Genomic DNA, 25,896 nt, shown 5'->3' on the forward strand with positions numbered 1-25,896 from the left:
GCCTTGCCAGCTTTGTCTTTTATTATTATTCTAGGACCGGAGTCAACGTCACACTGGGTGTGTGAAAGAGCAGTTGATCATTTTTGGCTGGTGTTACAGAAGCAGCAATATTTGTATTTATTTCATAACAAAGATTAGAATGTAGTTTCATTAATTGTGAGAATTTTTAAAAGGCAAAGCATCTCGGATACATCAGAACTTGACATAGGAGAAATGGTGTTCAATTACATTAGCTTCTTACGAGTCATGTCTTACTCTGACATTTGCTTCTTCATTCAGTAACAGCATCCACACCATAAAGCATTAATGACAGAGCAACATTCGAGCTTTTATAACTGGTTATAGTATTGAATTTCAGCCTGTTATACATTGTTAGCTGTAGTGGTGATTGTTTGCCAAACCAATTTAGTTCCCGCAGCAACAATTTATATGACCTTAATATTTCCCGTGTTTTGTTTTGGTCATTATTATTACACTTATTGTTAAGATGTGTGTGATCGGTGTGTCTATCAGAAATTTATAGCACTACGTATTGGTTCAATACGGGGCGGAGACAACAACAACCACCTGTCATTTTAGGCTAGCTTAAGCTAACCTGAATATTTACAACTCTCTTGTTGATACACTGACATTACTTACCTACTGTCTTTCAACCACTTTGAAAAGCTTTTCTTCGTCTCTCCAACATCTTCATCCCTCCTCCTATTGAATTATACAGTTGTGTTCGAAATAATAGCAGTGCCTTTAGAAAAATGAGTAAATGTCAAAATTCTTCAAAGAAATTGTACTTTAATGAACACAGATACATTGGGGACACAGTACATTCTATTCCAAAGCAAAACAATTGCGCAAAGTCATCAAAACTTAAATAATAATAATAATATTTCAAATAAAGTAAGAAATGGCATGTTCAAAAGAATAGCAGTGTTGCCATCTTTCCTTGGAAACTCAAAAATGTACTGTACAAACAAAGAAATTCTTGATAAGTGAACCTAGCTGAGTATCCTAAACTAATATTTTGTTGCAAAACCACGGTTTCCGATGACTGCTTCACATCTGTGGTGCATGGAGTCAACCAACTTCTGGCATCGTTCCACAGGTATTGCAGCCCAGGATAATTGCACTGTATTCCACAATTCCTCAGCGTTTCTTGGTTTTGCCTCATGCACTGCACTTTTTATGTCAGCCCACAAGTTTTCAATGGGATTAAGGTCCGGGGATTGTGCTGGCCACTCCATCAGTTGAATCTTGTTCATCTGGAACCATGCTTTTGCTCGCTTGCTGGTGTGTTTGGGGTCATTATCCTGTTGAAAGGTCCACCTCAAAGGCATTTCCTCCTCAGCATATGGCAGCATGACCTCTTCCAGGATCCTGATGTACTGGAACTGATCCATGATCCCTTGTATGTGAATCGGACCAACACCTTAGTATGAAAAACATCCCCATATCATGATGCTTGCACCACCATGCTTAATGGTCTTCAGTGAGTACTGTGGCTTGAATTCTGTGTTTGCAGGGCGTCTGACATACTGCCTGTGACCCTTAGACCCAAAAGAACAATCTTGCTTTCATCTGTCCACAAGATATTATGCCATTTCTTTTCAGGCCAGTCAATGTGCTCTTTGGCAAATTGTAAACGCTTCTGCACATGTCTTTTTCTCAGCAGTGGGACTTTCGGGGCTTCTTGCTGGAAGGTTAACCTCAGTAAGGCGTCTTCTGATTGTCACAGTACTCACTGTCAACTGAAGGTCTTGCTTGATCCTCTTGGATCCCATCATTGGCTGAGTCTTCGCCAGTTTGGCTATTCTTCTGTCCATTCGAGGGTTGTCTTTCTTTTTCTTCCTCGTTTTCAGTTTTTGCTCCCATTTCAGGGCATTTGAGATCATTTTAGCTGAACAGCCAATGATTTTCTGCACCTCTTTGTATGTTTTCCCTTCTTTAATCAATTTTTTTATTAGGAAACGCTCATCTTCAGAACAGTGTCTTGAACGACCCATTTTCATTGTTTTTTCAGGAGAAATGCACAGCCAGCATGCCAGTTGTCTTGATCCTTAAATACGGATCACCTGTTAACACCCTTTTTTCCCAGAATACCCTCCCTAATTGATGCCCTCTCTAATTGAACTCACCACTGCTATTTTTTTGAACACACCCTTTTCAGTTAATCATTCAATTTCACAGAATCCACAGTATGCATGGCTGTCCTGTTGGGTTTGTTGGTTTTCTATACCTTTATTTTACCCCCCAGAAACTTATCTGGGGTATAGAGTTTGAAATGTTAATAAAACCAGTGATTTTCTTGCTGCTGTTGAGGCACTGCTATTATTTCGAACACAACTGTACTACAATTCAAATATAAAAGAAAAAAACGCGCCTCAGCGAGTTCTCGAAGGGCCGCTACCCAAACTACTTGTATGGGAGGGGAGAGGTGTTGGTAGAAGGGGAGGGGCGTCTAATCAGTGCTGTTCCACTGTTATTGATCCTTTCATACACAAACATCTGTTAAGTACATAAAATGCTGATTAGAAAGAAAATTCCCCACATCGTTTTTGCGCCCCCTCTAGTGCAGCTTTCTGAAGATTAATTTTCCTAGGACATGCCAGGGTTCTTCTGAAACACTGTGTGAGCTTGTAAAAAACAACTGGGTTGTCACTTTCGATCATCTTAAACAGCAATTCTCTAACAACATCATCATTGCCACAGAGGAGTTGAAAGATGTCTGCAGATTTTTCTTTCCATCTCGCCAAAAAAGAATTCCCAGAGTTTAGGGGCAAGCTTTTTATGGACAGGGTCGGTGTGCTTTGTTTTGTAAGCGGCATATCTAGATCTATGACTAAATTTATAAATCAATTGCGAAATAATTTTTTCCACCATGTCTCTCCTTTTATCTTCAGTTCCACGTTTGAAACCCATCTTGTTCACGTCCCTCAAAAATTGTTCAAGATCCATGTCTGCCTGAGTATAATCCTCACTCAGGCAATTTTCATCTGAATACATGTCCTCATTAGGAAAAAAAGTCTTTCTGATCTTTCTTTTTGTAGAGGCAAACATTTTCCTTGGGGAACAGGATTCTCCAGGTGACGTTTGAATTTTTTCACAATAACTGAATCCTTCTGGGTAATCAAGAAGTGCAATTAAGTTCAGTGCAGAAGGGAAGTGGAATGCATCTCTACACTGAAAAAAATTAACTTTGCCTGTGATTACATTAACAAAAGAATATCATGTACTTTTAACTAAATAATTTTATGTTTGAAACGAAAACGTGATAAAATCATGTGGGATAAACAATTCAACAACTTCACGTTTATGAAATTTAATCATGTTGAGATAACATGATTCATTATAGTCAGATTCATTTCCTTCTGAAGAGGGTCTAGTGAGTTCTAGTGAGTCCACTTTCTATAAGTGTAACCACACTTATAGAAAGTGGGTCAGTCCACTTTCTATAAGTGTAACCACACTTATAGAAAGTGGGTCAGTCCACTTTCTATAAGTGTAACCACACTTATAGAAAGTGGGTCAGTCCACTTTCTATAAGTGTAACCACACTTATAGAAAGTGGGTCAGTCCACTTTCTATAAGTGTAACCACACTTATAGAAAGTGGGTCAGTCCACTTTCTATAAGTGTAACTACACTTATGAAAGTGGACTGACCCACTTTCTATAAGTGTAACCACACTTATAGAAAGTGGGTCAGTCCACTTTCTATAAGTGTAACCACACTTATAGAAAGTGTGTCAGTCCACTTTCTATAAGTGGACTTATAGAAAGAACTATAAAAAAAGAACTATAAAAGTCCACTTATAGAAAGTGGACTTTCTATAAGTCCACTTATAGAAAGTCCACTACTTAGTTACACTAAGTAGTGTAACTACACTACTTAGTGTACTAAGTAGTTGTAACTACACTGTAACTACAATGTAACTACACTACTTGTAGTTACATTTATAGAAAGTGGACTGACCCACTTTCTATAAGTGTAGTTACACTTATAGAAAGTGGACTGACCCACAATACTTCCTGTTTTACTAAAAAAATAAGAAAAATAATTAAACAAAAAGGGGCTGCACAGTGGCGCAGTTGGTAGAGCTGTTGCCTTGCAGCAAGAAGGTCCTGGGTTCGATTCCTGGCCCGGGGTCTTTCTGCATGGAGTTTGCATGTTCTCCCTGTGCAGGCGTGGGTTCTCTCCGGGTTCTCCGGCTTCCTCCCACAGTCCAAAAACATGACTGTCAGGTTAATTGGTTTCTCTAAATTCTCCCTAGGTGTGAGTGTGTGTGAATGGTTGTTTGTCTTGTATGTGTTTGTGTTGCCCTGCGACAGACTGGCGACCTGTCCAAGGTGTACACCGCCTCTCGCCCGGGACGCAGCTGGAGATGGGCACCAGCAACCCTCCTGACCCCATTAGGGAAGAAGGGTGTTCAGATAATGGATGGATGGATGAATTAAACAAAAAATAAATTTAATCAACAATTAACCTGCAAATAAAATCTGTAAATGATACAAAAAATATCAATTTAAGAATTACCTAACAAAATTCAAATGGATAGAGAGACAAAGAATAAATAGCTCCAACAGTTAGCGCTTCATTAGTTTCTATCTAGCTATGTACTAATTCCTTAAATGCGAACTTCTTGGATTGTTTTCCATTAGATTTCTGGAGTGCACCAAGCACCGTTGACATCCAAAATGGTCCTTTGGGGTCTGTTGCATCCACCAGCGGCGCCAATGCCCAAATGGCGGGAACTCAAGACCGATGTTCCCTGTTCACGCGAGGCAAACAAGGCAAGGTCTGCTTCATCAACCCCCTGTTTCTTCAGCTGGAGGTTTGCAAGGTTAGTTTCAAAGCTGAAAAAATACGAATAAAAAATTCTACTACCTACTACGACTACAAATTGAATTTCATGACGTCTAGCTTTGAATCTAATCTATCCAAACTCCAAACAGCCGCAGCACACGAACCACAGCGCCTCCAACAAGCGGCACCGCTTCAAGCGCAGCATGCGTCTCCGGCTCTCAGAGTCCTCCATGAACCTGTCCCTCGAAGGCGTCGGCTCCTACTCGCCGCCCCCATCACTAGAGCAGCCCGGAGCATCGGAGGGTCTGCAGAAAGCCAGCCCAAATCCACAGAGACGAGTTCACGCAGGGGCTGGAGTCCTGAGGAGAACCCCTGCCGTGTCGCCTGGCTCAGCAGAGGAAGACGACATGATGGCCATATATGTGCCACAGGTCAGTCTTGAGGTTCAACTTCAAGTCCACTGGAGATTCCTCCTTCTTGGGTTTTAAAGTTTCTACATGCTTTTGAAAACATTTCCACTGACTTCTTTCCTGTTCAAGACATCTGCTGCTGCTGCTGCTGACGAGACACCCACGTTCCAGCAAGAGGCGGGAATCGAAGGAACGGTTCTGGGCTTGGAGCGCCGTCCGGCTCCGTCCTTGGCTGAACTTGACAGCTGCAGCTCCTTCAGCAGTATGGACGACGAACACGACTCAGATTCAGAACCCGAAAGCTTGGTCCAGGTCCAGACAAACACCTTGCACCGCCCGCCGCTCGTCCGCTCGCGAGGCCGCGGCGGGATGCATCGCATGAGCGAAGCTTTCGTGTGCTTTTTCGCGCCCGACAAGCGCCTTACCCGGCTGGTGGAGGAACTGGCCCGAGACAGACGCTCGGTGTTCGGGGGCATCGTTCAGGACTTCCTCCAGGAACAGAGGAAGATGCTGAAAACGCTGAGCTCCGCTTCGCCGTCTCTCGCCGTAACTTCGGTGCAGCTTCTGCAAAGTCTGCGCCTCTTCCTGTCGCAGGCAAAGTGTTGCTTGCTGGACAGCAGAGAACTCGAGCCTCCCATTGAAACCCTCGTGCCAGAAAACGAGAAAGGTAAACCTACCAGAAATGCACCAAAGACATTGTTTGTTTGGTTTGGGTTTTGTACACATCATTTTGTTAGCATCGTTTAACTTAATTCAGGCACCAAAACGTACAAAAGGACCAGGAATTCCTCTTGAAAGTCATTCTCTAGTGTTTTACATTCATTCCTCTGCAATAATCACTGAAATGATTATTTCATTTTATTATGTGGAAAAAACGTAGTTTCCTCTGGTACTCATGTTCCTGCCCTACGTTGAAAGCACAAGGAGTAGCGGTTGAAATAATTCAATTTAATGGTCAGTACTATTTTAGGTATCTATCTAGCAATTACTCTCTTCTTTATTAATGTTTTTCTTTTGGTTGTTGTGCTGTTACTACAAATTTTCTCAATTTTCATGCATTGTCTGCACGTTCTCCCACTTTAAAGCAAAATGTCATCTGTGTCGTAGCATATTTAGATGCAGGAATAAAGAGCAAAGTGGACATTTTGTAAGTCTCATAAGTTACATGCGTTTAATCTGGTGTCTGATTGGAAACAATGATGAGATCCTTTTTAGCTGCAGAGCTGCGTAACGCTGGCTGCTCTGTCACTCACACAGTCGAACAGATCTATAGGCTCTTTTTTAAATAAATGAGTAAATCAGAGCTTTCCCCAATTGGATATACTAATTTTAAAACAGTCTTTTGTTGAACTCTTTTTAACATCCTGTGTTATTGTACAAGTTGTATATTTTTGTTAAAAAAAGAAAATAGTGAGCCATATGTGATATTATAAAGGTGTAGTTTAAAAGGACTGTTGTCCTTTTAAATTCACTATTATTCGCAAGGTTTCCCCCAGAAAACTTGCTACGCTTGGTGTTTGTTAGGCCAGTCATTCATCCAGCGGCCCGTCGTGTTTTCCAGTTAAAAATGTTTAAAGTTGACAGGAAATGTGAAAATATCACTTGGTAATTATGTATTACTGAAAGATTGGAAGATTAATACCAGAACACCAACTACAAAGTCTTTAAAAAAATGCAAACATTTTTAATACATAAATAAATAAGCAATGCTCAGCCTGGTGGCCCGCCAGGCTTGTAAAACACTGAGAGAAATCCTGATTTGTCTGTACTTGGACGTTTTTACAGTATTTGAACAACTCAATGACTCAATTAGGATTGAGACATCATTGTTCTTAATGTAATGTTAAAACGGTTGAATTCATCCATCTCAGCTATGAAAAACAAATAATAACAAATGAATTCTCTCAATTAACGAGACACAATTTTGTAAAGAAAAATGAGAACGCATTGAGGCCAGCCGGTGTCAGAGGCAGAAGGTTTTGTGGAAGCAGACGTGGTGGGCTGGCCAGCCTGAGCAGAAAGGAGCCGTCAACACACAGCAGTGCTGTGTAATAGTAAAGTGCTGGTTGGAGGGGGTGGTCATGTTGTCTCTGATATTTAACAAACGGCGTCGGAAGAGCCCTGCCTGATGCGCGCAAGCTTCCCATTCAAAGACATTACAGGAGGAAAGCGGTTGGTTCTGTTGACACAGCACTATGCGTAGGATTTTTCCCTTTTTTTGGACTTCTTTGTACGTGCCTCACAGGTGTTTATTTTGTGTGTGATGACGAATGACGGCTGCCCATTCTCTCGTCCTTCTTTCCTTCCTTCCTTCTTTCCTTTCTGCGCTGCGATTCTGATTTATCTCTCATTGCGTCGGTGGGAGGCATTTGCATTTTTTATTTTTTTTTTCTCCCTCTTCCCCCTCGTTTATCATAAAAAGATATCAGAGTCCCACGCTCACTTGAAAAGCTACACGATTCGCTGGAGGGTGGGAGGGAGGCATAGAAATAGACAGGTTACTTGGCAAGTGTAATCAGTTGCAGGTCTATGAGTAACAGCTTTAAAAAAAAAACAACAAAAAAAGAAAGAAAATCTACTCACCTTTCTGCCGAAGCTGCTCGTCTGTAACGGAGCAGTAAACACGTTACATGTAACGTGTTGGAGGGAGGAGCGAGGAAGAGGAGTGATTGATCACAGGGATGGGGTTAGTGTAGTAAGGTGGATGGAGGAGAGATGTGTGGGATTGTACAGGAGGGAAAGAGATTGATGAGAAGTTGAAAATATTGAGTCAGGACTGCCCACTGACTACGCCGAGAGGGGCTGGATATTATTAATTACTGTTGCCAGGCCGAAAACAACAACGTTACTTTTACGGACACATGCGCTTTCTCTCTGACAAAACTAAACTAAACTAAACCAATTTGTCTTCAGAGCTACAGTGCGGCAAATATGAAATATTTGAGAGAGAATTAGACCCTGAGGTGAAAATCAAATCAGTATTATGTTTCCGGCACTCCTGATAAAGATGTACAAAATTATTAAAGGGTAAGTTAAGGGTTTTTTTTTTTTTTTTTGGAGTGATTATAACACTGGTCAACATCTAAAGAAAATTGTCTGGGGTTTTCCAACTGATTTCATTTTGATGTGCTGAATCCAAAAATCGCCTTTGTTTTGTTCAATCAGGTCGAATGTCTGAACTATGGATGTAACATTCATAACATCTGCAGCCAGTTAGATTTATGTGTGTTCATGTGTTTTGCATGCAACTGAAAGACGTGTAAAAATTGAAACAGCCCGTATGCTGCAACTGCAGATGGACGTCTGGGAGACTTTAAGTCGACCGAAATGTAATTGACCAAATCCTGACTGCATGGATCAGTACCTCCTTACAAAAATAAACCGAGATCCTTTCAGTCGTTGACTGCTCCTACGAATGATAAATGATTTATTTTGCATTGTCAAAACATGTTTATTTTATTCTTATTATTATGGTTGATACTCTTATTAATTACCATCACTGGTCAGTGCATCCCTCTGGGCATATTGCCTGTTCCTGTGTATTTTTTCTATCAAAATAAACCACTCAGACGACAGCGCCAAATCAATTCTCAGCTTCCTTCCTCCTCTCTTTCTCGTTTCGCAGACCTGGCGTTGGAGCGGTCCATGTTCTCCTGCATCCTCAGGCCTTTGAAGTGCCACCTCCAGAAAGCCCTGACCTCTTTCCACAGTCGCGACGGCTCCACCCAGCGCCTCACTCAGAACCTGCTCCGCCTGAGAGGGAACGGCGCCATGGAGCGGCTCGGCGTGCGGACAGGGGTCCCGGACGCCCGAGAGGTGGAGAGGGTGAAGCAGAAGCTGATCCTGATGCAGCGGACCCACTCGCCCATCGATAAAGTGCTCTTGCTGCTCCAAGTGTGCAAGTTCGTCCACAAGGCGATGGGGACGTTACACGGTGAGGCTGCCGCGCGTCCGATGAGGTCACAGCGAAGCCTTGTGAACCGTAGCACATATTATTTTTCAATGTCAAAATTCTGATTTTTTATCGACTTTTCCGCTACGCCAAATTCACCTCATATGTCCCAACCAGGTAGCACTAGTGTGTGACTGGATAGTGTTGCTGTGTTTGATAAAAATAATCTTGTATTCCACTCATAATTTAAACGCAATTATTTCGTTTGAAATAGTAAATATCTGATGAAATGTCCCTGTTTTACAGGACAGGATGTCAGCTGGGATGATTTCCTCCCTGCTCTGTCCTATGTGATAGTTGAATGCAACAGGCCTCACCTGCTGATAGAGGTGGAGTATATGATGGAGCTGCTGGAGCCCTCATGGCTCGGTGGAGAAGGTACGACCCAAACCCTGAGCAAAACCTGCGGCACCAAAGTATACTCAACATAAAATGTACACGCAAACACAACCACACATTATTTTTGCTAACACTGAGCATATTTTCCCTAAGCAATGTATCCTCTGAGCTTTCTTTTAATAAAATATGGCTTTTCGGGCCAGTATTTTAGCTATGTCACGCTACACAAAGCTTTAAAATGATCGCGTTTACAAGGTGATTGTTTTTCTGAAATTCTGTTTTTAGTGCTTGATGGAATAATTTAATTATTCAATCATTTAACTTCTCCCTGCTAACAAAAACGTCATGATTTGTAAGTTTGTTACGTCAGCGATCGTATCACCACACTGAGACGCTCGTCTCGATACGATGGGCCTTTTCTTAAATATTGGGTCAGTTTTATGGCAGATGCAACAGGATGCACACGTTCCAAAAGGTTCCAAAAGGTTCTGCGTTTTTTCGTGCGTGGAGATCATCAAGATGTCTTTTTCAAAATATGAGATGGACCTTTATTTTGTTTTTGGTCAGCTGTGATTTTTCCAAAACACATCCCTCCCATGGATGTGCTTTGGATCTTAACAGTAGCTGAATCAGGAACAGCGATCTAAAACTGAGGAAAATGAGGTTGCGTTTGTTAAGTTTTGGGAATTAGGAGGACAAAAATGCAGATGAAGGCTACTCCTGAGTATGCAGAGGTTGAATAAAGGAAATAAGTAAAAAATAAAAATCCCGAAAGTGGCCAAGGACATCACAGTATGGAGCACAGACAGCATGAGGATAGGAACATAGTGAGTTTATAGACTGACGCAGTCACTGTCAAAAAGGCTTTAAATTTCCAAAAATATTTAAAAAGAATAAAAGAAAGTATTTTCTCACCTAATAGTAGAGAATAACACTGGATTAAAAGGAGCTTAGTCAGGGGGATGTGGAACAGCTGTGAAGGGGGAATGCTAAGCAGGAGAACTAATTAACACAGAGAACATAAACTGAGATTAAATAAACAAGCCTAACATGGAGAATAAGCAACAATGCACAATCAGAACAGAGGCTAAACAAAAAGAAAGAAAATAATAACCTAAACATAATAAATGAAAAAAAACAGAAGGAAAATGAACCATTACCAAAAAGGTTTGACCCAAGTCAACAGTTCAAAGGCAATGCTACTAAATAATGCTGAGGAAATGCATGTAAACATTAATAAATAAATCTCTTCTCCTTCATTTTTGTGATATTTAGTAAATAAACAGTAATTTTGGTGATTCATATCAACCCAAAACAGGAGAAGTTTAGACTGATTTGACTTCAGACTGAAGAATAAGAAGGTGGATGTGTCTTTTTATTCAGTGCACACACATTTCTGGTTTCAGCTGCTGCACCATTAGCTACTGAATAATTACCCCTGTCATAACTTAGCTCTGTTGCAGCTGATCGTCAAAGTCATTGTTTTACTTGCAATACACACTAAATACTTTTCCTTCCTCCCACCACCTGTTTTTTTTGTTTTGTTTTTTTTTTGTTTTTGTTTTTTCCTGCCTCCAGGTGGGTACTACCTGACCAGCGTCTATGCTAGCTTGTGTCTGATCCAGAGCCTGGAGCAGGATCAACCGTTCTCCGGCTGCCTGACGCCACAAGTGCAGGAAGCTCTGAAGGAGTGGAGCTGCAGACGGACCCTGGAGGCCCAGAAACAAAAGGAAACCCAGCAGAGCCAAGTAGGCACAGGCTCTCTTCTCATTGTAGTGGATTTGCTGCGGAGGGATTTCTTCTACTATCATTACACCATGCTTCCATTTCACACTTTGTCCTGCTGCCATTTACCACTCTCGTAGAGCAACGTGCGTTTACTCGTTCTTGAGTAAAGGTGTGGATGCTAGCCTCTCAGTTTAGGTTTGTCTCTCTTTAATACATGTTTCTATTATGTATCATGTTTCCAAATTATTTCATCTAGTAATTGCACTTGCTATTTTTTTTCCAGCTTCTTCAGATTCTAAGTTGATTTAAGAAAAGAACATCTCAAAATCACCATATAAAGACAGAACAAAAGCAAGTTCATTTGCTTTATGTGGTTGTGTTTCTTAATGCTACTGATGGATGGCATCCAAAACAGAAACCACATACTCTAATATTACTACAAGTCTTAGTTTGAGCTTTCATCAGTTTTATAAGCAAATAACTCCTAAAATTGATCGATTGATTAAGTTGGAAAGAATGCATTCAATTCTTTCCTTTAAGTTCAAATTCAGATTCAGTTAGAGCGTGTTGAGTTGAATCGATAACTTTCAGCCACCAGTTTATTGAAAGTTATTAATCTAATTAAGCACAACTGATTGCAGCCAGCCGGTGACTTTGCAGCAATCCTTCAGCTGAGGAAGCACGTGGTGGCAGTGGGAGGGAAAGACTCTGAAAAACCAGGGAGAAAACCTCCAGAAGAACTAGGTTAAGTGTGAGCCGTCGTCTGCCATGATTGACAGGCGGAGGACAGTAAGGGGACAGAATAAAAAACACACAGAAGCACTGGTCTGAGATGTCTTTGCCATGGAAACAAAAAATAATGATTTTCTTTAGTGACTCAGACCATAAAAAATAAATATAGCTTAGCGCCGAGTCGCTGAGCCAGGATTATTTTCAATGGCAGTGAACAAACCCGTCCCGTAAAGGTGAACACAGCAGATGAAGAGAAAAGCTGAGAAAGAAAGTGCATAAAGTTAATTCTATCGACAGCCAGGTCAGCAACTCCATCCAGAAACTAAAGCATGGCTAAATATTTTATTTCAATAAAAAATAAAAAATAAAAAGCAAAGTTAATACCTTCACTGACTTTTAGTAAAACACAACAGCAGTGAACCTCCTGGGCTACTTTCTTTGAAAAAGCAGCACAAAAGTTAACAGGAGCAACAGCAGAACATCATTGACATCATTGAGTCCATCCAGACAAACACACACATAAACACACCAGCACAGAGTCAGGTGTCACTTTCTATGGAAGGGGAAACAGAGAATGAATGCAGATTTAATGGAAGTGATATCCTCCATCCTGTGCTTTCTATGACAGAAGCAGAAAAACAGAGAAAGTTAATGGTAGCAGTAGTTCTTCCAGTGGCTCCAGTCAAGAATCCTTTACTCTGTAAGAAAAGAAGAAGGTGTCCTTTGAACCAGGTGTCCTTTTTATGAACAGAAAACCTTAGAGAGATTGCGTACGATTTCAAATCTGTTCTGCCATCTTTTGAATGGTCAAAGGACAACATCAGGAAAAAAAACAAAAGATAATCCATCCACAGACTTCACAGTGATTAATTACACTGATGGCGGCATCATCTCAGTGTCCTACATCTGTGACGGTGGCAGCCGGGAGGGAAGCAGTCACACACGTTTGACGGACATTTTATATCAAGTTGTAATTATTTTTACGGACGCCTGAAGGTTTTCAAAAGTAAGACAGGATTTTCAGATTTTGAAATGTAATTTTTTTTCCAGAGGTAATCCCTTTGATCTGAAGCCGCCAGCTTACGACTGGACTTCCCCTAAAGCTATAGCACTCTCTTGCTGACGTTTTTTTTTTTTTTTTTTTGCCTCTTCTCCCTTTTTTCACCTCTTCTTGTCGGTGTAACAGGTCCGCCAGAAGCCATTTGAAAAAGAAGAAGAAAAAAAAAAGAAAAAGGAATTCATTGTCATCCACGTTTCGATCTCGTCACGTGGTGCTTCTCCTGGCTTCAAATAGCCCATCTAACTCACCCGGCAGCCAGATTTTCCACTGACACAGGCGAGGATCAGTGAGCCAAGTGCTATGAAGAGGTGGGCGGTCAGATAACATGAAATTTATCGAGCTGCATCTACCCGTCGAAGCAGGCAAACACAATATGCACACGGACAGCGAGGAGCTCAGTGACTCTGTGAGTTTTGATGACGGAAAGACCTGTTGACTGTCGATTCCTGACTGTGTTTTCTCCTGGTTCTGTTTTGGGGGGGGGTTGTCTTTTGGAGCCACTTGTGCGTTTGTGTTTTCTCGTGCCTGGAAGTGTTTGCAGGATTGTCGGCGTGTTTGTGGAGCAGAAGAGGATTTGCTCTGGTTCCTCGACATTGGGCTGTTTGGTGAGGGGATTATGTGCCACGTCTTTTGTGTGCGGGCTTCTGTTCAGAGAGGTGTGAGGGCGTCTGTAGGTGGCTGTATCGGACATTATATAATGGCTAAAGTGCGTTTTTCGATGAGTGGCAATTGTCTGCGCAGAAGCTTGTTTAGTTTCGTGCTTTGATTGCCTTGATTGGTTTGGATCGGAGGGAAACTTTGGGAAAGTTGGGATGGCACTCTTGTAGGATTAATGCGCGTGAGTTAGCGGCGGGTAAAAGAGCAGCTCCACGAAAGATGAAGTTTATATAAAGCTTTTCGACCCGGCTGACTGTGTGTGGGAAGCAGGAGCTTTGTTTTAGAGGTTGTTTCTTTTATGAGCCTCATTTCGTCTCGTTTCCTGCAGCTTTCGCCGTTCTCATCCCTCACTCCTCCCCCTCTTTTGCCCTCGCTCCATAAGCCTCTTGACCTCTGTTTGTCATCAACGCACAAAACGCGTTCACTTGTGTTTCTCTCTCTCTCTCTCTTTCTCTATCTGTCCATCTCTCCTCTCCTTCTCCCCCCCTCCACCTGCAGAGGTGCGTTCGGATACTGTTCCAGGACGGGGAGCGGAGCGCCGTGCGGACGTTGCAGTGGAGAGCCGGCGAGACCAGCCAGGCCCTGGCGCAGCTGTGCGCCTCCACCTTCGGAGTGTCCGACCCGCAGCAATACACACTGTTCTGGCGCAGCGGCGGCGAGATGAGGGCCCTGCCGCCCCAGGCCCAGCCCCAGGACCTGGCCAGCCACAGCGAGGGGGGGCCCTCGCTCTCCTACCTGAGGACCGACCACGACTTCAGCAAGATGCGGCGGCTCACCAGAGGTGGTGCCGTGGACCTGAGCGAGTCGGTGTGCGAGGAGTGAGTGGGAGGCACAGAGGAAGCAGCAGGAGGAGGAGGAGGAGGAAGGGTTGGGGGAGATGGATGGGTGGTTGGTGTTTTTCTCTGTCTCTTACTCTCTCTGTGTGTCTCCTCTCTCCCGCGGCGCACTGTGCCTCGTCACGGGTCGTGAAAAACGACGGTCCTGATCCTCCGTCCTGATCCTGAACGGACCAGAGCAAAAAGCAGAGACAACTTGCTGAAAGTTGTGCCACGCATTGAGGCCGCTTGTGTTAAAAGGAGTGTGCTATTTTGTGACAAGGAAAATGTGTAATAAATGGATTTGATTGTTTTTTTGTTTTTTTTTCTGCAACATGAACCCAGAGTTGTACCATGAAGGGATTACATCATTAAGAGACGCCGAGGCTCGAATCCAAAGAACACAAATTCTGTGAGACTGCTGTTGCCTGGAAACAAAAAAACACTTCCTGTACGCACGTAGGGAGGCAAATTGTCCACCGTGGTGATGTAACCCTTTCACGTTGCAAGTCTGGGCTGAGTCTTAAAGACACTTGGATGTATTATTGCTTCACTTTCTGTGCAAAAACCTACAGATGTTTGGGTGGGGGACGCGACCTTCTCTGCGGTTCCCTGAAATAAAACAGTGAGACGTGCTGCGGCCAAGACCGAACTGCAGTACCAAAGTGACAGAACGTGCATCATCAGGGTTTTTGAAAGAAATGAGATTTGAAATCAGCTGTGTAGAAGAGTCTCCCACAGAGGTGGCTTTATGGCTTGCCTGTTGGAGCGAAGGCACAGACTCCCCTCCTTGTTTTCAGTTTCTCACATGGGTTTTTTGCTGGTGGAATAACAAGAAAGTGGGAGGAAGGTGGCAGAAAAGCTTCAGTTATTTTTTTTTGTTTGTTTTTTTAAGATCCTCTCCTCTCCTGGATATTTTTGCCAAACTAATATTTCGTCTTCTTCCTTTGCATCTCTTCGCTAGGGAAAGGTAATATGGACCTAATCTTTTGCAACAATTTCTTAAAATTGCTGCAATGATGATAAAAGTAGTTTAAAAACATTTAAACATTCCTGACAGGCTTTTTGCCCAATTCAGTGCACCAGTGGGTAGTGAAGCAACAATGCAATTAAATACCACACAGTGCTTGAGTTAAACGATTTATTTATTTATTTTAATGTTTTGTCATTTATCAACACTCATGCAACCAACAATGAAAAGTGTGGTCTTGCAAAAGTTAGAAATCCGAAGCACACGTCTCTTTTTGAGGTATGCCAACATTGGCATTCATTGTTTTAAATCACAATTCTCAACATGATATATTTTTCCCTTTGATACCAATGAACAAACACGACAACAGCCCTTTCTAGTCCCATCGTATTTTGGGAAAACAACAGAGCATTTGAACGTGACTCATCAAAGTGCAGAGTTTTAGAAACTGGTCTATGTGTACTGGTGTATGAAGCCCACTTTGCACACGTCCCTATTTGGGTATCTGTGCTTAAAACCAGTGGAATAGTTTCTGAGAGACCCTTAAAGGCAAGAGATTTGTTCTCTCTCCCACAGACAAAAAAGGGGACTTCTTTCTTTTGCTCTCAGTTTCTTCTTGACACATCATCTAGGCCGAACGTCTTGTCTCATATAATGTCTGATAGCAATTAAGTGATTGGTCAGAAATTCAAAGTGGGTATGATTAATTGGGAAAAGGACAAATGTAAATGTGTCTACTTCTCCCAAGTGTGGACTTCTGCAGTTGAAGTCTTTGGGGGAAAATGATAGAAGCCACTTCTGGGTTCTGTCGCGCTTCACAGGAAACAAATAAATAATTTTACCCAAGATGGCAGGATCAAGAACAACTTTCTTTCTGGTCTGGAAATTGCATCCTCATCAAACTACCTGATGAGTCAACACCAGCAGAAGTGTTGCTTTGCATTAAAAATGCCCATTTCAAATTTCTGGCCAAGTGCTAAATTTAGAGAAGAAGCCTTAAAGCCTGAACATGCTCAGAGAAATGTGTTCCCTCTCCAAGGGTTTCAGGAAATCAATAATTCAATTATTTCTCTGCAGCCCTGGAGTTCCTACAGCTTGTTCTCAATCATTGGAGCAGAATTTTGTTTGCTACTTTGGTGACAGACAACTATTGGTCAGAAATTTACAGTAGTCACTACACTTGACTTCTGCACATCAGTGTCTTGTGAAGTACGAAATGTAAACATTGTTATTTTTCTTTCTAAATCTATGAAGTGAACAAATAAATCATGTCTCACTTACGGAGACCTTTAGCCTAGCACTTCTTTAGCCATGCGCAGGATCTCCTTTTGATTTTTCAAATAATTACTTCAACATGACTGCCCCCTGCTGGTGCAATCTTGACATTGCAACATTGTTAATGGGTTAGAAAATGGTAAATGCAGCTGGGGCCAAAATTTGATCAGGGAGAAAAAAAGCCCCAACCTGCAACAAATTGATCAATTTATTTGTGAATGTATTAAATAATATTTTTCCTGCATTGATTCCATTTATTATTTGTTTGTTTGTTTGTTTAAATCTGCTCTGAGTTGCGTTGTTTCTCTTGGCCTAAGTGTAAGATGAAGTATTGTGTTCTGACAAACAAATCAGGACCTCATGAGGACTGGAAGAATGTAAACGTCCTCGTCACCAGCTTCTGGGACTCCTGCTGCAAGTCATCAATGCCAACAGACTGTTTGACTCAGTGTCACTTTCAAAAATATATATATATATCTATCTATCATATTGTGAATTTAAAGCTAAATTGAAATGGTTCAGTTTGTTGTGTGGATATGAAAGTGAAGATTTTCAACACATCTGGAGTTTTTAATCCAACTGAGAAGGTTTGTTTTTGAGAGCTACGATGTGAACATTGTTGCATGCTTTCTCATTCAACGTGAAGATTGATCTATGTGTGTATGCGTGGGTGGGCGTGTGTGTGTGTGTGTGTGTGTGTGTGTTTGAAGCATGTGTTTACTGTGGGAGCTCACCGATTCTTTTCGATGTAAAAAAAAAACAAACAACAACAACACACACATGACTGTATTTTGTCAGGTAACGCAGTATCGCAATAAAGATTGCAATATCTGTACCAGCGCCATGTGCTTCCAGGAAGGATTTTGTCTTGAATAATCTCAATCACCACTAGGTGGCAGCAAAATCCAATCAGTCTTTTAACCCATCCATCCATCCATTTTCTTTACACCCTTCGTCCCTAATGGGGTCGGGAGGGCTGCTGGTGTCTATCTCCAGCTGCGTCCCGGGCGAGAGGCGGGGTTCACCCTGGACAGGTCGCCAGTCTGTCACAGCAGTCTTTTAACCTCATCCTTAATTATTCTAATCTTAGGGGGGATTTTTTTTTCCTTTTGGAGAATTTACATTAAACAATTTAATAGATCATCATGTAATTTTTGTCCTATAGAATTTGTTTTGTAGCATCTCATTAAAACACTAGCTGCTGAGGCTGAAGCGATAACACTAAAACAAATAGCTGTATGCAGATGTTTTGAAGAAAAAAAAAAGTTAAAATGAACCCTTGTATATTATTTAATATTTTATATTATTTTTTCAAATGAGTATCTTTTCCAAATCATTCATCTTGGATTTCTCTTTGGCAAACAAAGTTGGCTTTATCACTGTTAACATCTTAGAAATGTGAAAAATATTTATTTTTTTTATTCATTTTGTCATCTTATGGCCATGGAAGGCATCCACTTCCCAATACAAATACATCATTTTTCCAAAGTGTTTGCAAAGAACAAGTGAAAATGTGTGAATCACAATTCAGACTCAGTTATTTGTTTTTATGGGGTAAGTGGTCCCAGAAAAATGGGAGGCCATTGTAACTGAGTCAATCCGTTTGGTTCATTTCCATATAAATTTATGTTTGTGATGATTTTACCAGTTATTTTTATCCTCTACAGGAAGATACCTGTTTTCATATTTAACTTTTTGTTTGTACATTTATAAATAGGCCAAAAAACAGGGGACCAATAAATATAGAAGATACTGTGTAAACCAAGAAAACAAAAATGTCTGTGTTAGTAATAAAACTTACAAAATCCGGTTGGTTGCTTGCTTTACAGCGTTTATGGTAAAAGAAGCAGTAGAATAAAGCTCACTGTTTTTTCTGAACAGAGGAGAGGAAAAGGCAATAATGGGGCAATCTTATTGATGAAATAACAAATTTAGCATGAGCTCACACATTGGTTTCTCTCTATCTTTTGTGTTGTAATTGTTTCAACGAATTCCTCCTCCCAGCTTTTGCAGCACGCCCACGCCCTTCTCCCTGTACTCCTCCAGGCTGAGCCAGAAGGAGTCCTTGTCTTTCATGATGTTGGCCAGCACAGCGCCGCCCAGGAACACCATGTGCTTGCGTCTGGGCGGGTCCTCGATTCGGATCTTGAATTTCTGCAGAGGGGCAAAGTAGAATGAAGAAAGGTATCTGTCAGGGTATGGGCATGAAAACACAGGGTGTCTGTTTGTTTAAGTATTTTAAAAAGTACTTATTGAATGCAGAAACAGACATTTATTAATATTTCAGCCGTTTGTTAGGAAGTTTTGTGAATTTCACGTTCTTGATCGTGATGTGGCCCCTAAATGAAAATGAGTTTGACTACCAGCACCACTGGGTATTTGTTACATTATTCAAGAAAGATGTCCGCCGGTTTTCTACAGCCATTAATACCCTTCGGATTCTTACTGATAGCTTCTCGGTGTCTCCATCAAGCACCCTCTCCAGATAGAGTTGCTTGATCTCTCTTTCCAGCCTGGAGGGAAGGCCGGGATACATGGTGGTCCCTCCTGACAGGACGATGTGCTTGTAGAAGTCAGCCCTGCCCAGCAAAGCACAGTGGAAATGTGTCAGTATCAGTTCTTTAGTTTGTCAAAGGCAGCTGTAGAGGGGAGACTCAGACCTGAGATCAATGTCTGCAGCCTGGATGGTGTTGAAGAGCAGCTCAGCCACGCCAGCTCCTTCCACGTCGATAAGGTGAGGCTGGAAAAGAGCTTCTGGAGCCCCAAATCGCTCTCCACCTACATTTATCTGCCGGCCATCGGGGAGCTGCAGCAAACACACGGACCAATAGAACTTAAACAGCCGGGAAACGTTCCGGGTTTCCCCCAGCGCATTATAAGCCTGGCGGCCCACCAGGCTTATAAAGCGCTATGTTTATTTATTATACTTTTTTTACACACCAGTAACAGTGATGGCACAGAGTCTGTTTGGTGAAATGGTTGGAAACATAATAGCGACACAGTATCGTCAGTATGTGAGCATGTAGGGAGGCCGAGGTGTCTGGTTGAGGTTTCAGATGTATTTTAGTAACCATAGTCTGTCTTTACCAGCCAGCATGTTAACAACTTCAGCAGGCACGTGCAGAGAGTGGGGGGCAAAGGGGGCTTGAGCCCCTGCCCATTTTATTCTTGATGCCCTAGTGCCCTTTTGAGATTTTTTGTTTGTTTTTTTCCAACTAAATAAATAAATAAATAAATTTTTTGTTTTTTTATCTGTATGTCAGAAAGCCTGTTTGTGCCCCTCAGCAATAATATTTAGCTAAATATAAGTTAGCAAAATAAACTAGTCTGGCTGCCCTCAGTCTAATAATGACTCTCAGAGCTTCCATGTTGTTCACACACCGAGTCCATGGTGAGGAGGAGGGGGCGGATCTGTGTCCTCTAACTATCAAATTATGGGCAAGAATATTTTTTTATACATTGGTTCATGAATAAAAACGTAGGTCTGATGTTGACGTTAGAAAAAACTGTTTCTATTTATATTTTCATAATTGTCCTTGCAATAGCGGGACAAAACCTGCCTCACCCCTAAACACAGAAATGCTTCAGCTGCGGAGAAAACTTCTGACTTTAACTTAATCATTCTGCTAAAAGCCCGGTTCACTACAGGCAGTGGCGCAAAAAGTGGATATGCGCCGTATGCAACGCATGGGGGCGCTGCATTAGAGGGGGCGCAAAAACGATGTGGAGAATTTGTTTTCTAATCAGTATTTTATGTACTTAACAGATGTTTGTGTATGAAATAATCAATAACAGAGGAACAGCTAGTGGAGGGACCGATGGTTCCCTGGCCCAACCTGTTCCGGCGAAGCTGTGCAGATCATTTCCAGTTCGGACTTGTGGGAAAAATGTATTTAGTGCCATAGATTGGGTTTTTTTTCATAGTGCATGCAACAGTTGCCATGCTGCTGACAATGATTGTTATCAGCATGACATCAGATGATGTTTGTGTCATGAGGCCCTTATAAGGATGCCTTTGTGATGCCATAAAGTCCATGACATCACCAACTGAACAGTTAATTCTCCGGCCAGTTAACACAAAATTCATTTGGACATTTTGGATAACTCGGTAAAGATGAGTGACGAAAGCTCCCAGAGTGAAGTTTATGAGAGATCTATGGTCTCTTTTTGGAAAAAGGTAAAGAAGACTTGTTCAAACAAAGTCCATCCTGGTCAAACAACCCCAGATTACAGGAAGAGAAATTTTCTCAGTGAACGTCTTTGGCAAGTCATTGAAAAAGTGGCGGACGGACCAACTCTGCATCTGGGAAGGAGTAAAGGACAGAGATTTTGTCTTTTTTGAGGAGATGGAAAGAAAACTCTGCAGAGACATCTTTCAACTTCTCTGTGGCAATGACGATGTTGTTAGAGAATTGCTGTTTAAGATGATCAAAAGTGACAACCCAATTGTTTTTACAAGCTCACACTGTGTTTCAGAAGAACCCTGGCATGTCCTAGGAAAATTAATCTTCAGAAAGATTATCTCAGAAAGGCATGGAAGTGGATTCAACATGCTGTCTGCTGAGGAGACGATTCAGACGTTCAGACTCAAGAACGCTTTAAGAGTCGACCAGATGTTGAGCCAGGACCGGGATCTGAGTCGGGACCAGCCTCTTATTGGTTATTTGCTGTGATGTATTTGTGAACAAACCCAATTCAAGCACAAAGATTACATCATATTGTAGCCATGGTAACACAACCATCAAACTATCAAGATGATTCTTTAAACTTTTACAAAGTAAACGTTCTAATTAAATCCTAAATGTACTATTTATTTTTCTCAGCTGAATCCATTAAATAAAATATAGTAACATTGTCATTCTCTATAAATGATGCTACAAGTTTAGATCTATGGCCTGTGTTACAATTAAACCATTTCTAGGGGCCCCTGAGTGTCTGGAGGCCCCTGAATGGCCCCTACCAGCAGCTACTGAGTTTTCGTTGCCTTGTTATTCCAGTCCTATAATTCTAGATCTAGAGGTTTAACATCAAACTATTATAAAGAGTTAACCCCTATGAGCTTTTTGGATCTATAAATCATTCTGCATCCAGGTTGTTCTAGAGGTTAAATAGATATTATTAGGGCTTAACTAGTAAAATGGCAGCAAATTAGCTTATTTCATAACTTTATAACCTTTGACCTTTTCTCCTCTGGTCTGTTTAACATCTACAGTCTCAGATCAACTCAGACCTCCAGGACTGTCAGCAGCAGAAACAGAAACTTTATACCTGTTGGGGAAAATATAGACTTTATTTGATTTGCATTTCCCCTCATGATGGCAATGATACAGTAGGATCCAATTAGATTATTGATTAATATGGGTTGTTGCTATGTTTTGTATTAAGATCTTGCTCAATGTGGCCCCTTTTAACTTTGAGCCCCCGCCCCTCCAAAGGTCTCTGCACGGCCCTGAACTTCAGTGAATAAAGTGAAAAGCCTTGGATAAAGGGTCAAAAAATTTCTGGCCACATTAATTATGGTGAAATACAAAGAATTTCTATGTATTTCAATTGTATCTTTTTATGTTTGCCTTTTTTTTAAGACTTTATAGATGGTGTTTATGCACTGTTCATAACGTCTTCCAGTATCACGTAGCTACATAGTGATATTTTCAAATGCTCTGTCAACTTTAAATATTTTTTAAACTCAAAAACAGGGTTGGCCACTGATTGAGCGCCGTAGTATCCTTAACACTGGGCTCAGCAAGTTTTCTTGGGGAAAAGAAAACTTGGGGAAACCCTAATTTTTATCAATTAACATAAAACCTGAAAGTATGTCTTCTTGTCTGTGGCTCCTAAAACGTACCATATAGGACTCTACCAGGAAGGTGGTCTCCAGGGCCAGGCGCTGCTCCTGTTCAATGTCGTATCCAACGTAGCAGAGCTTCTCCTTCAACATCCGCACCGTCTCAAAGTCAGCCGTGTGATTGAAGGCATAGCCACGCAGCAGCAGGAGCTGAAGGAATGATAAAGCACCACTTGTAACAGCAAAACTAATGGCACTATAGAAAGAATTACACTTTTCTGATTGTCTCACCTTAATGAGGTAGCGCGTGATGTCGCGTCCTGCAATGTCCAGCCTGCGTGTGAGGTGGGGTAGAGAGTAGCCTTCGTAAACCGGACAGATGTGGGTGACGCCGTCTCCCGAGTCTACAACCACCCCAGTAAGCAAACCTGCACAAACACAATGTGTCAAATCTTGAAAATCTGTCCACTGGTGGATGAGTCCAAACATAAAGTATTCAGGTAATAGTGATTTATAATGCGGCCTTAAAAGCGCGAACTTGATGAAAACGTACCCTGGGCGTAGAGCGTGAGCACAGCCTGAATCGCCACATAGATCCCATGAAACTGGTACTTTTCAAACATGACCTCGGCGATTTTCTCTCGGTTCTTGGTGGGATTCATGGGTGGCTCAGTCAGCAAGATCTTCAAAACAACAAATGACGTTAACCGTGCTCAAAGAAGTCCTGTGAAAACCGTAACCAGCCCTCTGTGTGTAGTCATCACCTTGCATTCTGATGGGCTGATGTTGAGACGCTCTGGGCCAAAGGTGTGGTCCCACAGGTGCAGCATGTCTTCCCAGCATCGCACCTTACCGTTCTCCATGGGGTAGGACACCTCCAGCATGGAGCGGCACTCGCTGGCTTCATCCCCAACCATCAGGTCCTGGGGTCAGAGGTCAGAGTCATGACAGTAAGACTCGAAATGTCTTTTGTCTAGTGTAAAGGGATGACTGTATTCCTTGCAAAAAAATGTAAAAGTTTCAGTTTCTTTCTTTTTTTTACTGATGTATTAGGAGATAGGATTATTTAAAGAGATGTTTTTCTTAATATAGATTCCAATTGTCCTATAGGGAGTAATTTCACATCCACAAAATATAATTTAATGCGTAAAACCAGAAGACGTGTCAAGCAAACACGTAATCTGCCCTTCAGTTTGATCTATTTATTCCCTTTGCAGTCCCGACAGGATCAGGATGCTTAAAGGCTTTAATGATTTGCACAGTCACAGGTTACCTTAGTGTATAAAATGAACTGTGTGCATTGTTTCAACCATCAAACATTTCAGAGCTGGATTAGCAAAGGGTCAGGAAATTAATTACTAAAAATGAGTGCCTCTTTATCTGTGTGTAATTACGCAAAAGTTTATTTTTATTTTTTACATTTTGGCACATTATGATCATAGTTATTTAGGGTTTTCACAGAAAAAAGGATTAAATAATAATTTTTTTTTTAAACTTAGAATTTTAATTGCTAAAAATGGCGCAAACTTGTATTCTTTTCACAAAATTTCACAAAATCCCAATAAAATACACTGAAGGTTATGATGTGATTAAATATGAAATCACAGCTTTTTTAAAAAAAAATTTAATTAAACTCACCTTAATCTCAATGCTGCCCACTTTGGTGGCTGACCGTATCATTGGCCGTCCCACCATGGCTGGGAAAATGTGCTCGGGGAAGTTGGACCCAGCAAAGCCACACTTGACAAACTGTGCAGGGGAAGTGGAAAAAGAAACATGAAGTACGTTTCGGGTGTGTGTGCAAATGAAGCTCACATTTCTCCTCAACAACCGAAACTCAGACTTTGTGCTGCGAGTACAGGACTCAGATTAATTGATTTCTTTTAATCACACAATTGGAAAGGTGTCTCTATGAAGGCATTTAGATAAATAGTCACAGAGTGTTTAAATGCTCTGAAATCAACCCCAGGGTCTATCAAGATTAAACCTCTCACTTTACTGTCTCAACATGTCTGTTCGGTCAAACACACATTCCTTAGCCTGAAGCGACGCAACACATTCCTATAAAAAACCCAAAATAAAATCAATAAATAAGAAAAATAAACGTAGATCAACAGCTTGGTATGAATTTTATTTGCCAGTATTCTTAGAAATAAACATGCAAATCCTATAATGTTATATCAGGGTGCCCCTTCGAACATTTTAACACCTCAGACTTTTTCCTGCTTTTCATCCAACTGCATGAAACCTTCAAACCACCACAACCATTTATGGATGTTTGTAAAAGCAGGAGTGACAAGTCCAGACTCATGCAACAAGGCTGCAGTATGCGGGTTTCACGCCCTGCAGGATTTCTGCATCTGTTTGACTGAAAACCCAGAAATCAAAACGCTGCTGGAGATGCAGCACACCTGATTTGAGTGACAATATCACAAATGTTGGGATAACGTGTAAATATGAAGGCTATATAGCATCAAGCCAAAAAGAAAAAACAAAAAAAAATCTGTGATGTTATGAGGATTACTGTGTGAAAGAGTTTGAAGCTCTTACTCACCCCTGTCCCATTGTCACAAACCACCACCTTCCTCCCTTGGCTGTCCATGCTTTCGCTAACAGTTCAAGATGCTCCCACCTGTCTGACGAGAGCCTGATTAAGCTTAATATTTAAGGTAAACATGCATGAGTTTAGCTGGGATCACAGCTGACAGGTACAGGCAGAAGTCTGCTCTTGAAGCGTGGGTGGGGTTGCACAATGTAAAAACACCCATTTTATGGCGAAGGAGGATGGGGAAGGGTGGAGTTTTAAATTTTTTTGTTGATGCAGGAAAGATTTTGAACTTCCACAAATGACCTTTTGGATCAGTTCAGCATTTTGTGGTCCACTGTGCAGACTCTGCGTAGATTATTATTATTTACCATTTGTACAGGTGTGTTGATCCTCAACAACTTTGATATCGAATCTGAACATAAGCTACAATATTTGGTCATACATTATTACATTATTACCTCCACAGTAAATCAGCATGTGAACATTGGAACTGTTGACGCTTTATTAGTCCATTTTTGACTTCCTGCTGGAGCTGAAGTCGTCAGAAGATTTTAAAACCTTTATTCAGGAAAAACAGATGTGACCAGAAAATAGCTGATCATAGCTGAAAATTAAAACAAGAATTGTGGAAGAAAAGGCTCATCTTGCAGTAGTAATTTATCTGCTGCTTTGGGAGAATGACAATGACGGCACTAAATAAAATAATAATATTTGACCCAGTTCAATTAAAATTCTAGTTTACCGTGAAATCCAGAGGAGGTGCAACAAAAATGTAAATCAATAAATGAGTTAAATAATTCGCTTTTATTATTATTTCATTGTTATTTAT

At 41.4% G+C, this 25,896-nt stretch overlaps 2 protein-coding genes across 2 annotated transcripts in view; one reads left to right on the plus strand and one right to left on the minus strand.

Annotated features, from left to right (window-relative positions):
- Positions 1-14,805, plus strand: part of rin1b (Ras and Rab interactor 1b) — a 37,728-nt gene extending 22,923 nt beyond the window's left edge. Inside the window, exons 6-12 of the mRNA XM_044097327.1 lie at positions 4,652-4,833; positions 4,946-5,227; positions 5,336-5,873; positions 8,832-9,140; positions 9,405-9,536; positions 11,076-11,245; positions 14,173-14,805. Of these exons, the coding sequence (XP_043953262.1) occupies positions 4,652-4,833; positions 4,946-5,227; positions 5,336-5,873; positions 8,832-9,140; positions 9,405-9,536; positions 11,076-11,245; positions 14,173-14,496 (1,937 nt within the window). The 3' untranslated portion in view covers positions 14,497-14,805. The remainder of the gene's footprint in view (positions 1-4,651; positions 4,834-4,945; positions 5,228-5,335; positions 5,874-8,831; positions 9,141-9,404; positions 9,537-11,075; positions 11,246-14,172) is intronic.
- A 3,743-nt stretch (positions 14,806-18,548) lies between these two features.
- Positions 18,549-25,261, minus strand: zgc:101810 (uncharacterized protein LOC493612 homolog). Its single transcript, XM_044097328.1, has 9 exons — positions 25,074-25,261; positions 24,158-24,268; positions 23,284-23,442; positions 23,073-23,202; positions 22,811-22,947; positions 22,580-22,729; positions 19,395-19,540; positions 19,181-19,313; positions 18,549-18,888 (listed from the first exon to the last, which is right to left on the minus strand). The coding sequence occupies exons 1-9, from the start codon at positions 25,119-25,121 to the stop codon at positions 18,718-18,720; spliced, it is 1,185 nt and encodes a 394-aa protein (XP_043953263.1). The 5' UTR covers positions 25,122-25,261; the 3' UTR covers positions 18,549-18,717.
- Between the last annotated feature and the right edge of the window lie 635 nt (positions 25,262-25,896).

This window comes from Gambusia affinis, linkage group LG18 (assembly GCF_019740435.1).
Source record: "Gambusia affinis linkage group LG18, SWU_Gaff_1.0, whole genome shotgun sequence".
Classification (NCBI taxonomy): Eukaryota; Metazoa; Chordata; class Actinopteri; order Cyprinodontiformes; family Poeciliidae; genus Gambusia; species Gambusia affinis.